The 13,374-nt window shown below is 37.3% G+C and overlaps 2 protein-coding genes, 1 long non-coding RNA gene and 1 pseudogene across 3 annotated transcripts in view; 2 read left to right on the top strand and 2 right to left on the bottom strand.

The window, feature by feature from the left end:
* LOC107629238 (helicase protein MOM1) overlaps window positions 1-7,770 on the bottom strand; it is a 9,402-nt gene extending 1,632 nt beyond the window's left edge. The window contains exons 1-7 of the mRNA XM_016331982.2: window positions 7,599-7,770; window positions 6,990-7,468; window positions 5,647-6,280; window positions 4,373-4,482; window positions 3,698-3,804; window positions 2,778-2,882; window positions 55-2,442 (exon numbers count right to left, since the gene is read on the bottom strand). Coding sequence (XP_016187468.1) covers window positions 55-2,442; window positions 2,778-2,882; window positions 3,698-3,804; window positions 4,373-4,482; window positions 5,647-6,280; window positions 6,990-7,389 — 3,744 coding nt within the window. The 5' untranslated portion in view covers window positions 7,390-7,468; window positions 7,599-7,770. The remainder of the gene's footprint in view (window positions 1-54; window positions 2,443-2,777; window positions 2,883-3,697; window positions 3,805-4,372; window positions 4,483-5,646; window positions 6,281-6,989; window positions 7,469-7,598) is intronic.
* LOC107632368 lies at window positions 7,928-10,562 on the bottom strand (annotated as a pseudogene).
* LOC107632369 (protein LYK5) overlaps window positions 10,968-13,374 on the top strand; it is a gene marked incomplete at its 5' end in the record, with an annotated part of 4,829 nt that continues 2,422 nt past the window's right edge. Inside the window, one exon of the mRNA XM_021120120.1 lies at window positions 10,968-11,475. Within this exon, the coding sequence (XP_020975779.1) occupies window positions 10,968-11,475 (508 nt within the window). The remainder of the gene's footprint in view (window positions 11,476-13,374) is intronic.
* Window positions 11,499-12,639, top strand: LOC110269882. The gene is made up of 2 exons (XR_002358678.1): window positions 11,499-11,568; window positions 12,554-12,639. It is a non-coding gene; the product is annotated as an uncharacterized LOC110269882 (long non-coding RNA).

The following is a 13,374-nucleotide window of genomic DNA, read 5'->3' as shown; positions in this document are numbered from 1 at the left end:
TGTAAATTAAGGTATAATAACATAATCAAATCAATATGTAAACCAGAAGCTAACCGCATCTTCATGATTCTTCATATTTTTCTCTCCAAGTCTCCGTATTCTGTCCAATTCATTTTTAAGTGGATCACGGCTTATAGGTGGAACAATCCCAGAAGCTGATGTGCCCGCAGTTTGAATGTGAAGATTATTGACCCCTGAGGATGTGGATAAGTTTCTTGAGTCTGAAGATTGTGCTCTCACTCCACCAGGTATAGATGAAACAAGGCCCAGATTCGAGGCTGTTTGCACATCTTGATGCGAGTGTGAAACAAGTTCCGAAGTAGAGGATTGCCGCCCTACAGCTTCATTTGAAACTTCACTTGATGACTCAAGATGATGGCTGTGGACAGTATCTCCATTAGTTTGCTGATGTTCGACTCCCGCTGCCAAAGGCAAGTGAGACAGATCCTGGTTGGAAGGAAGTAGCTCAACAGCAGGTAATTGCTGCACCTGCTCTTGAGGCTCAACAACCTGTGAAGAATTATTGGATTGATTATCTAGTACAATATCAACTGGACCAGACACCAAAGAGTTCTGCACTTCTCTCGCTCTATCAGTGTCTGGTAGGGACTGTACAGATGATGTTGGCTGCGATTGTTCCAGAGGCTCCGTGATATCAACAGGTCTAGATATTGCAGTCTCCTGGACCGAAGTGTTCTCTGTCATGGTTACCACTCCTTCCTGCTGGTCTGATGTGGTACTTGTATTGACTGTTTCTGTCAACTGACATTCAGCCACCTCATGGCTAGTTTCCGACACTTCTGCTGAAATTTGTCCATCAGGCATGCAGGGCAATATTGCATCAGGAATTTGTTGTGGTAAAGAGGGTGTGGTTGGAAGGGGAGTTGTATTGCTTTGACCGAAAGCTCCAACAGATGTTTGATTCAGGGGTGATGAAAGAATTTCCACAGACAGTTCCCTATCTGATACAACTATTGAGGCCTCTAAAGCAGTTTCGGGTACTTCAATTGTGATTTCTCCAGCAGGTATAGTTGATGATGAGAGTCCATCATGATTTTGTTTCTCTAACGAAGGTTGATTTAAGATAGTAATAGCATTACCATCAGTTACACATGGTCTATACAACTCTTCTAAATCCAAGACATTGACAACACCATCGGGTATTTGCTGCATGGATGAAGAGGGATTCACAGCAGTAATATTTTCTCGACAATGACTGTCACTGACAGTCCCGAGCATGTCCACATGTGCTTCTCCATCTGGGACACCTACTGTGGTGCCAGCAGCAATTCTCTCGTCAGTTAAACGTGAATTCTGAGACACAGCATTGTTTGAACCATTGCCATCAACAGCCTTGCAAGTTTGTGCAGATTTCTCAGAACTTTGCAAACACAATTCATTTAGACTATAGGCACAGTTTTGAGGTGATCTTAAATTCAAAGAGGCAATTCCTTCATCAGATGAAGGCAAATTTGGAGTCTCCACATTTATTGAAACATTGCTCTCATCAGCTACTGTAGCTTCCTTACAACTTACCATGCTAGTGGTAGGTAAACATGGGACATGCTCTGAAGATGATTGTGAATTCAAGGAAGGAGGAACTTCATCTTGATCATCATTCAGATTGTTGAATTTACACATAGAAAGAGCTGCCTCTCCATTGGGAACATCTGATGTTTCCTGATCACATATCTCTCCATTACGAGATTCACAACTAACTTTTTCACTCCCTTGTGCTTCATCTTCTGCGCTTGTGGCTCCACCAGAACATTGTTCTCTAGAATACCAAGGCTTAGAGAGAGTATCTGCTGGGAATGCAACGGAATTGTCAGGAGACTTAGATAATCCAACCTCGGATCCTGGCCTTGATATGGCTTCAACTATATTGGGTTTCTGCAATGATTTTAATTGTTTGGCCTCAAGATCCTTGAGACGAATTTCATGCTGCCGGTTTAATTCTCGTACTCTTTTTTCATACTCACTAGTGAAAAGCTTGAGTTTTTCGCTCCTCGTCACATCATTAGGAGAACAACATCGAATAGCTGCCCACTGGAGTTTAACCCTTCTCTCAAATTCAGTCTTCTCTTTCTCCATAGCTGCTTTAAGCTTTTGTTTTTCTTCCTGTAGCATCAGATGTATGTTCCCCTCCTGGTTTTCACACACTGGAATTTCTTTAGTACTTTCCGGAGTATCTTTGTTGGCTGAATCAACTACCGGTGCCACTTCACTATAGGAATAAACCCGGTTTGATGATTCAGGAGCTTTTGAAGAATCAATGATGCCACAAATGTGGGATAAAATCTCTTCTCTCAGTCCCAACAGCATTGAATAAATTTCATCCACCATTTCTTTTTTACAGGTGAAATTCAAATGCTGCTTTGCAAGCTTGATGGAAGCTTCAAAATCAAGTTTATGCTTTAGCAAAGAAGCAGCAGTCCAACACTGAAATTTTCAGTATAAAAATAAAGTTATATGTATCAATTACTATACAAAAAATTTGTTATATGTACTAACTGCAACCAACAGAGTAACACACACCTATAATTGAAAGATTTGGAAACCCTGAAAACTAAATGGGATTATTTGATATATTGCAAAAACAGAATACATTAGACACACTAGTTCTCTTTCTTATAAAGGACAATGAGTTATCACAGAAAACAAATGGGAAGCAGGAGACGAAGGAAAGAGAAATAAAAGCTGCAAAAAAAATGACCCTAAACTGAAAACCGTAAATTAAGAATGCAACAGAAGGAAACTCAAGATAATATACTGACCAAAGATAATTGAAAGGCCTGCAATATTGAGACTGGTTTTGTACAGATTTGACGATTGTTCAGAACATATTGAAGACAAGAATCAGCCATTTTCTTGACATTGTCCTGAATTAAAAAAATATGTCAAAGATACAGTTAATTCCAAACTAATAATCGACTGAAATAGACATATACAAGATCAACCTTTTTTCAAGTAGAATATCATGAAGCTAGTGAGTGATAGTGTACAACTTTGAAAGATCACTTCCAAAGTTTAATTTAAAAATAAAATTGATGACATAATTAATTTCTAAGGACAAATAAATGGGTCTAAAAAAATTATGTAAGTCTCAATCTACAATTAGATCCAAAACTTGACTATCTCACCACCATTTTTCTTTCATTTCTTGCACACAGAAGTCATCTACTACTATCTTCTGTCCAATTACAGTAATACGGAATTTCCTTCCTGCTAATATTAAAGCCCTTAATAGTTATTTCTTCTTCATCATTATTAACACTATGCAAAGCGCTGCAAGTTGAATAACAGCCAAAATAATAGATTCCTTCAAGAGCTTTCTTCAACATAGCAGGGATCCTGCCCTTCAACCTTAGACTTCAATATTCCAGTTCAATGAATAGAATTTATTTCTACATAACTAAGCGTCAAATCACATATTTCAGAATATTTTACAAAGTACGGTTTGTTTAGTAATATGTCTCAACATATGGAAAAATTCTACGTTATAAAACTGTTTTCATAGAATACTTCTACATTATAATATTACTTTAACTATCAACGTTTCTATAAAATATCTCAGAAATCACATTACACCAACAGCAAAACAGTGTGGTAAACAAACTGCAATCTTATCGGCGATAAAGGAGAGCTGCACAAACACAGCAAGCAAAAATTAACAGACAGAAAATGAGCTGCATACTGGTAAAAGAAGAAGTTCACAAAGCTTTGCTATCTCCGGCTGCAGTAGAAGTATTAAGCACCTCTGTTGTTTCCTTATATATTCAGCATCATTACCTTGAGATTTGCCTGCCATTTGATAAAGCAAATAGATAAGGTCAGAAATGCATTAACGAGGAATAATTACAGTATAGGCAAAGGTCACATTGAGAATGATACCCCCCTTCCCCCAACAAAAAAAAAGGCATCCCGCTGCAAAGCATCCTGCATTACACAAGTTCTGGGGAAGGACTGCACCCCAAAGGGTGTAATGCAGGCAGACTAATCTGATACAAGGATCAGTGGTTGGCTGATTCTAAAGCTTGAGTTCACGTGGAAACAACTCAACTGTTGTTCTAAAACTCCCTTAAATTTTTTCTTTAAAAAAAAAAAACAAAATGAAAAGCGCTTCACCTCGAAACAGTAAGGCAAGGTGGGTGCCTCTTGAAACATAGGTGGCAGATTTAACGAAAATGAGAGAAAGGGGGTGGAGAGAAGGAAAGGGAGAGGGAATTCAAGCAACTTAACACAACCAGTTGAACTAGAATAGAATCAAAAGCTATCATAGAAACCTCAAGCTACAATACTGATGCTATTTTGTCACCCTCATTAAACTATGAAGGTCATAAAATACTCACTAAAAATGGAGTGAACTAACCTTCCTTGTCTCGAGAAGATAGCTTTACACCATCAACTCCTGGAGAAAGCTGGTCAACGTTACTGATCAATTTCCTTTGATCGCTTTGCACATCTGATAAAGAGATCCGCCTAAAAATCCAGCTCAATGGTACTCAGACACAAGAAAAATTCAACTACCCAAGAACTATGTACACAGGCTACACATTTTCTTTTCACATACCACTTTATCAACATAATTTTAGTTCACCCAAAAGATTAATTTTATTTGCAAATTATCTTATGTATGATATCAAATGTGTTGTGCAGGGTGGGCCATCCCCTACAAGCAATACAATCTATAGATATAACTCAAGCTTCGGTTGTTTCTTATCAAAATCATACAAAGTAAATAAATATTCAGCTACATTGTAGTCACATCTCCATACCATGTGACACAATATTAAATAAATGCAGCTAAACTTTAAGATCAATCATTTATTAGATAATGAAAAACTTTAAGCTCCATCATTTTTGTTTCTAATTTCTTCATTTTGGTAACTAACATTCACACCGCCCAAAACCAACATGTACAATAGCAAGAACAAAACCTTTTGCTAAAAATTGAGTCAGCTACGCATGAACAATGTCTAAAGACAACCACTTAATCTAGACTTTCTTTATGGTTTTATCTATGATTTTTATTTTCCTACGATTACCTGTCTGGATGCCCTTCATCTGATCTACTGTTCCTCTTAAAGATTCTACAAATCTTCTCATACAATCTAACCATTTAATTCTACCATCTTTCTGAAATAAATGCAACTCCAACTTTCTCTCTAATGCATTCATTCCCAGTCATATCTTTCTCTGAACTAACATTCATCATAATTCTAAAATTATGGCTTAATATGGTCTTTGGTTCCTATATTTCCCTATATTCATTTTAGCCTATCACATTTTCAATGTGTTCATTTTAGTGTGTCAGATTTTTAACGGGTTCAATTTGGTTCCCCGATTTATGAATTATGTCAAATGTCTTACAGCATACATCCATGATCCATGTGGCTGGCCACACTAGGAGGAACAAAACTGAGCTGTTGATATAATTCCATCACGTAATCATGAATTTCGAACTGAGATAGAAAAGGCATTTCGGAGTAGGGGAATAAGAAAAGCTAGCCAAAGCCTTCCGATAATATACAAGCAAAGCTTTTCTACAAGAAAGAAGGAGACTCGAAGCTAATAACAACAGCACCACAAAGTTTATCAAAATTCTAATGTGAGAATAATTCAGGAATAGCAGTAGAAAATTACCTTATCCTTTTAGAGCATGGTCCATTGGTCCCTCCAGTACTACCACACAGCTTTGAAGGGTCAGCATCCACAGCCAAGTTGCAGTTTTCATCATCAACCGATGTAGCAGAAACATCTGAATGCATGTCCACCATGGTCCCCTTTCTCTTTGAGGGTATCAAATTTTCACCCCTATCATGGCTAACACGTTTCTGAATCAAACTTTCATTGAAAACAGAATTCCTTATCGGTGATGTCTCGTTCCCATTGCAATCAGAGTGATCACTTTGAGGCGCACTTTGAGGCGCTGCACTAGATGCATTTTTTTCTGATAGTCCTTCTGGAGGCCCACTCAACCTAGACTGGGATCTCTTCGTATTCCTTGACACTGCTGTCTCTGGTGTCTCCTCTCCACGGCAATCAGACTGATTCGATTCAGATGCCAACCTAGCCTCATCAGTTGTAGCACCACATGGAGCCACATTATTTTCCAATAATAAGTCTTCCACAGGATCACTAAACCTAGACTCGGCTATCATCTCTTTTGCTTTGTCATCTCCAGATGGCACTACACTATCATTTTCCGTCTTGCTACCACTATCCTTATCACCTTCCTGAGTTGACTTATCCATCTTATTTGATTCCCCACAAAAATCTGACATCAAGATAAAAAATTAATTGAATATATATGCTATAACAATATATTAAAAACTGGGATGCTCACTTAGCAGTCAGCAGCATTCTTAATCATCTGAATTTTGATTAAGAAAATGATAAGCAAATAAAAATTGAAGCACTTAAACAGTAAATACAATACAATACAATACAATACAAGAGAGGCCATTATTTATCCGTTAAGGTATCCTTAAATCACTGTAATAACATAGATGGCTTATTTCAATCATACCATATAAGGCCGTGATGATACACAACAGAATTCCGATGGCTTGCATAAAGGAGGAACTGATCTGAAATAATTCATAACTACTACATTTACAAAATAACATTGCTTTTGTAAACTCAGGAAGGAAGACAAAAACAAACCCAAATCTAAGCAAAGGGCAACTAAGTTACAACCGTCATGGCATTGCCCTACAAAGAGTCCTGTGATAAATTTATTCCTTTAGTAACAGAAAGCAACCATCACTCATCACTTTAATCCTATAATGATTTTCTGGCAACAATTTCACTCGTCTAATATATGCAAATTAGCATCAATTTATTCCCTAAATCATCCAAAACGTTATTAAATGTGACACTCATAACCCATTCCAGAAATTATAGCAAAATTTCCTTAATTAATAGCTCAAAATTAGATTATTAATTAAGAATTAACACTACACAGGAAGTTACGTTGCATTTACCTCCTTTAGATTTTAACGAAGCCCGATATACACGCGCATGCAATCTCTTCTTGTTAACCTTAGAATCGCTTCCTGCACGTTCCTCTTTCTCACTACCTTCCTCCATCTCTTCTTCTTCTTCTTCTTGAGCTCTCAACCGCTTCACACACTTCCGTTTCTCCTCTGTAGAACAAGACCCAAAGCTCTTCGAATTGGAGCCTTTGGAAGGAGAACCAGAAGAGGAAAGCCTCCCAGATCTCCTCAAAGGAGTCGGCACTAGCGAGGCAGACTTCTCGACCTTCTTCAGATCGGAACTCCCTCTCGCTGGCGCCGGAGCAGCTGAAGACGGCGGCGGCGTCTTCTTCTCGAGACGCTCGGACCTCCGGTTCCTGGCGATTGGAGTTGTCGGAACGGTTTTCATGGACAATGTATCCCTAGTTGACCTCGGAAATGGAACCACGATCACCACGACCTCAACATTGAGCAACAAAAACTTAAACCTAATATTGTTTTTAGGAACAAAATTGGGGAATGCAGAAAATAATTCCGTGGGAAAAAAAAAGAGAGTAATAGTTGTTGAATTTTGCAGAAGATAGATAATCAAAGAGGAAAGAGTAGAAAGAGTAACACTAGTTCTTCAAATTTTCTAGCTTTTCTCTCTTTTTTCGCTTCTGACGGAAATGGCTGTGTTAAGGGGTGTTGGTGCCGGAGACAACGCTAAGAAGAAAATTCGCCGAAAAACGATTACTTGTAATTTTACTTTTTGACTTTTTGACTTTTTGAGAGTTTAGATTAATTTTGAATTTTTTATATACATGGTCAATGGTCATTCACTTTCTCTTCAAAGATGGAGTTGGACAAAGGGTGTCTCATTCAAAAGGTGGTATTTAATATTTTATATTAGTAAAATAAAAATTAATTTATTATTCATTGGTTTTAAGTTAAATTTGGAGCTAGTTTTTATTATTCTTCAAACTCGGCAAAGCTAGTCAAGGAGCACATACTCTCAAACTTTATTAATGCGATATGTGATTTTATAAGAGTTAATACTCAAAATGATCTCTGAAATTTGATCTCTGACTTAACTTAGCTCTTAAAGTTTCAATTAACTCTAATTGTATCCTGAAATTTTGGCTCGTACCTCAATTTGGCCCTTCCATCGTTTTCCGTCATCAGAAGCTGATCTGGCAATTTTGATTGACACCTGATATCATAGTAGTTAAATGACGTGGCGAAATATTTGAAGGCATCCATTTAACTCCTCAAAATTTCAAATAAAACCTAGCAGCCCCAATTTTCCCAAATCGCAAGAGTCTCTCCAAGAGTTGAAAAGGAAGTTGGGGAGCAACCGCCAAGGTTCAGGTAGCTCGTTCGCATGGTAGCTGGGTCAAAAACGCATACCGTGACAGAGGTGGAAAAGTTCCTCGTTGGTGCTGTTGTGGGTTGGGTTGCGTCCTATTCTTCGATGGTCTGGGAACTCTTTGAGTAAATCTTCGATCGCTGGAGGCCACCGCACCTTGCTGGGGGTATAACAATCCAATTCGTTACCGGTTCCAAGAACTCTACATCGCCCCCTATCCCAAGACCACACATTATATCCATCCCGTGCAACAATAACAGTGTGTGCAGCTCCACATGCAACTTGAATCGGATCTGAAAACTTAGGTTGGTATGGAGCACACAGTTTACACAAGGGTGAGAGGGTATCACCAGAATCAGATGAACCACGACTAGCATCAGGGCATAAGCCAAGACCCTTCTCCATTCCCCATGACCACACATCCCCTGATGAGGAAACTACACTTGTATGAAACAAGCCGCAATCGATACCAATAATAGATATATCTTGCGGCAAGTCTTGAATAGGTGTAGGAAATAATGCGCTTTATGTTGTTCCATGCCTGAGTTGGTTATTATCCCAAGGCCAAAAGTCTAGCACTTGCTTTCCAACTCGGTAGATTTCTTTTTGCGAGTGAGCAAGGCAGTGTGAGCAACACCACATGCTATGTCATAAATTGTCCAAGGGGACTCCTCATCAAATGTTTTCACAACTTCTGGATGTGTCTTGTTCTCCCTATCCCCCAATCCTAACTGGCCATGGTTATTAAAACCCCAAGAGTAGCAAACCAAATCTTCACCATTGTTTGATTCTCCGGCACTAATCAATGCTACAATACGCTCATTTTCACATGCAACCTTGGCAACATTAAGGCAATGAAAGGCCAGTATTGGCATTGGAATGGAACTACCTACAAGAGAGAATTCACCTTTGCTTTTTTGTGGGCAGTTTTCCCACATCGATAGGGTGCCATGATTATCAATAGTCATAGACATCGTTCTTTTTGCTTTGACAACATGTATCTGCCAAAATTAAATGGGCAAAAAAATACATTAAGACATTCTCACGAAATTCATGTTTTTTATTGTACCTTAATTGATCCTTTTCCTTCTACTTCAGAGACACCAGTTTAAGAATCAAGTGAGTGCAACTTGGAAAACTTATAAACTCCACCAATAGAATTTTCATCAGGTGTGTCCTCTCCGATAGTGCCAAGTTGACTATCCATACTTAGTAGTCATGGTGCTACATATCTATATCAGCACAAAATTTGAAAGACATCCACATGATATTCACTCTTGCAAAAACAGGGTATATTAATTGATCCATTTTTGAAGGGAGAGAGACTGAATTCTTCTTCCCTTGTTAGCACTTATCAATGTTTACTTTGAGACTCAAAGGACATAAAAAAGGCAAAAATTGGATATATTTATTTATACCATTACACTTGCAATGCAATTAAGAAGATGCATAAAATTTGTTATATAGTCTCAAATATTTTTCTCTATATTAATTTCATATAGTTGATGTTTGCAACTATTACTGCTCAAAAAGTAGCCTTACATGTAGTTTTAAAATGCAGCCAATAATACAACAAGAGTCTGGCAACATATCATTAAAAGTCATTCTAATGTCTTAGCTGACATAACAATTTATCATATATTCCTTATTCCCTTATAAGCTTATAAAGAAAAAGGGTTCAATTGTTCCTCTTTTGATCAAATTAATTAAACATATGCTTAAAAAAGCCATATACTACTCTTAATGTATCAAAATTTGATTAGATGACGCTGCAAACAAGTTTACACTACTCTTAATGTATCAAAATTAATTAACTTCCAAAAAAATAATAAATAAAGAAAAATTGAGTAGGTGTGAAGAGTTACACTATTTCAGAACCTGTAAGAGCAAGATTATGATATGTACCAAAAGCAATAGCAATAATTTTGGGTGTGTCTGCTTCTCCTCCATTAGGGTAATAAAGTGGAAAAAAAATGAAAAACAAACCTCATGAAATAGAGCGAAAAAAATGAAAAACAAACCTTATGTAACATTTTGAAGATATGGTGATTCCCAGACAATTAGTCTTCACAATGGGGCAAAATAAGTAAGAAAAGCTTCAACCTTTAGTTACAGAAACACCCATAGTTCTTCTCTGAGAGTACGTATACCAGGAGAGGAGGAGGAAGAAGAAGGGCCAATTGGGAGTTTCATTTTAAGGTGGTTAACGTTTGGGTTTTGGTTTAACCCTGTTCTCATGTCACACGACGTCGTTTCTAACAATTTGGGCTCCAAGAATTAAACGACGTCGTTTGATAGTGTGAAGTGTCAACCAAAATTGCTAGGTCAGCTCTCCAGTGACGGAAAGCGATAGAAGAGCCAAATTGAGGCGTGGGTCAAAAATTCAAAGTACAATTAGAGTCAATTGAAAGCTTAAAGACTAAATTGAGCCGGGTCAAATTTCAGAAGTCATTTTGAATATTAACTCGATTTTAGAAACAAAGAAATTAAAGTGTGGGGCCAATTCATACTTTACTAAATATTCAAAGGTGCATTAGTATCATGGTTCTGAAAACTGGACCGGATCGGTCCAATTGCGAACCGACAATATTAACGATCCGGTCAGATATATAAAACCGTTGATAAAAAACCGGTAAAAAACCATTGAACCGGCCGGTTTACACAAAAACGGGAGCTCCTTCGTTTCTTTCTCCCTTTCTCCCTTTCTTTCTTTCATTCAGAAGGAAATCACAGAAACTCAGCCAAACCACCGCCGCAAGGAGTGGCATACTGCCGCCGTCGGTCGCACTCAAAGTTCGCCGTCCGTCCGTCTATCTAGCTTCCCTCGTGCTCCAAGTCTTCAACCCCTGTTCGCTGTCACCGATCGCAGCTGCTTCCTCGAGCTCGGCGTCCGTCGTCTTTGTCTGCTCAGCCGCGCTTCCGCCGCCGTTTGTTTGCCGTTCACGTTCGCGTCTTCGTTCAGCCGTCATCTTCGTTCGCGTTCTTCGCCGTTCACGTTCTCTCGGCGTTCACCGTTCGCGATCGCTCGCAGTTCACCGTTCGAGTTCGCATTCGCGTTCGTCTGGAAGCCACGTTGCTCTGCTTCAAACTCTGCGACCAACCCGCGCGCTCCACCTAGCCGTCGAACTGCTCTCTTTTGTAGCCGTCGTGAGTTCCCTAAACCCGCCACCAGACAATACACTCAATACAACACCAATACTCTGCTTCAAACTCTGCAACTTCTGATTTCTATTACAATAAGTAACTATTTGATTTGGTAGTGGTTTGGATTTTTTTCCTAGACTGAATTAAAGTATACAAGAGTTATGTTCTCTTCTCTATCACATTGATATTAAGTTTTGAATTATCTTATTTCGTTTTAATTTTACTGCACTCAACATGTTTGATGAAATGCTTTAACCATATTTCTGGTTGGTTTTATAATTTCTAGCTTTTAGAAACTTAGTAAGTCGATTCCATGTGAAATTAGAATAATTGGATCTTAGTAATTAGGAAATTTTAGCTGCACAAATAGCATCTTTGCAGAAATCATATTAGCATGATGATTCCACTTGCATTAGTGTTCTTCTGGTAAGTTTTAACTGTTATTGTGAACTTGTTAATTTGCTAATTGTTCTGTTGTTCTTCTGTTATTTTTAATTATTTTTTTTGTTGTGATTTTCTGTTCTTGAACTTGTTAAGTTGATAATTTGCTAAATTGTTGGGCTGCTGTTGTTTTAATTTGCTAAATTGTTAGGTTGCTGCGATTTAATTGGTCGGATTTTCTATTTAGGTCTTGTTCTTGTTTATTTGCTAAATTGTTGTTGTGTATTTATTGTTGTCTGAGATTATTGCTGGATATTGGTGATCATTGATTTATTATATGCTTCATGTTTCCATTGTTTTCTTCTTCTGAAGGAAAAAAAAATTCTGTTTTCATTGTTCTGTTGATTGTTTGTTTTGTTTCAGAAATCAATTTTTTGTGATCAATACTCAAACTCTGAATTCTGTTCTGTTGGTTTTGCTGTGTGTTTCAGAATTTTTTTTTGTGATCAATGCTCAAACTCTGAATGTTGTTCTGCTGTTTTTGTTTTGTTTCAGAAATAAATTTTTTGTGATCAATGCTCGTACTCTAAATGTTGTTCTGTTTTGTTTTAAGGCTATGTTTGGAAGAGGTGATTGATTTCTGAGTGTTGTTTTGCTTTTGTTTTAAGGCTGTGTGTTGTGTTCAATTTTCATTTTATAGGAAATTTTTTGAGGTATATAAGAATTAAGAAGGAAGACTATTTCAACGGTATTACTCTGTTGATTCTGGTCTGCTACAAGCTTGAACATAGAATTGAAGAGAGAAACCCTTTATTATTTCATCATTGGCCTATTTTTGGCATTGCATATCATCGTAGTTTGTTTATTCATAGAACTAGTTGTTTATGATCCCCTTTTGAAGTAAAAAAACGCAGTAGAAGAGTGTTTAGAATCAGTTACTTTATTCATTGAATTTGTATAGAATCTAAATGTTTATTATAAAACGGTTTTTTCGGTTGAACCAATAAATCAGTAACTATAGTGGTTCAATGATCGGTCCGATTTTCAGAACCTTGATTTGTATAGAATATTATAAAATATAATATAAATGTAAGAAATGCAATACAATATCATAGAAAACCTTAAACAAATTAGTAAAATTTGGGTGTTTTTGCTTTCCCATATTTTAATGGAATCATTGATCATTCATTATTGATTGGGTTGATCACAATCCTCAACGTGTCCATTCTTTGGAGCTTATTGTATCTCATTGGTATGAAACAAATAGAAAGGTGTAAAGTACTAACCAACATTAGTACATTACTCTATTTATTATTTATTTAATATATGTAATATGTGCATCAATCGCTGTCTTCTGATGTGTCTCTGGTTTTCTGCCGGCTTCTTAAGAGTAACCAAATAATGCATTTGACTATATATGAATCCATGTTGACAAACTTAGAATACATTTTTTTATGGTTATTTGTCCTTTTTCTCCTTAGTGATATATAAATTATTTTTTTAACACTTAAAATAAATTTA

The sequence above is a fragment of the Arachis ipaensis genome, chromosome B03 (genome assembly GCF_000816755.2).
Source record: "Arachis ipaensis cultivar K30076 chromosome B03, Araip1.1, whole genome shotgun sequence".
NCBI classification, from domain to species: domain Eukaryota; kingdom Viridiplantae; phylum Streptophyta; class Magnoliopsida; order Fabales; family Fabaceae; genus Arachis; species Arachis ipaensis.
The sequence above is the reverse complement of the archived record's forward strand: the minus strand, read 5'-3'. Positions and strand labels throughout refer to the sequence as shown.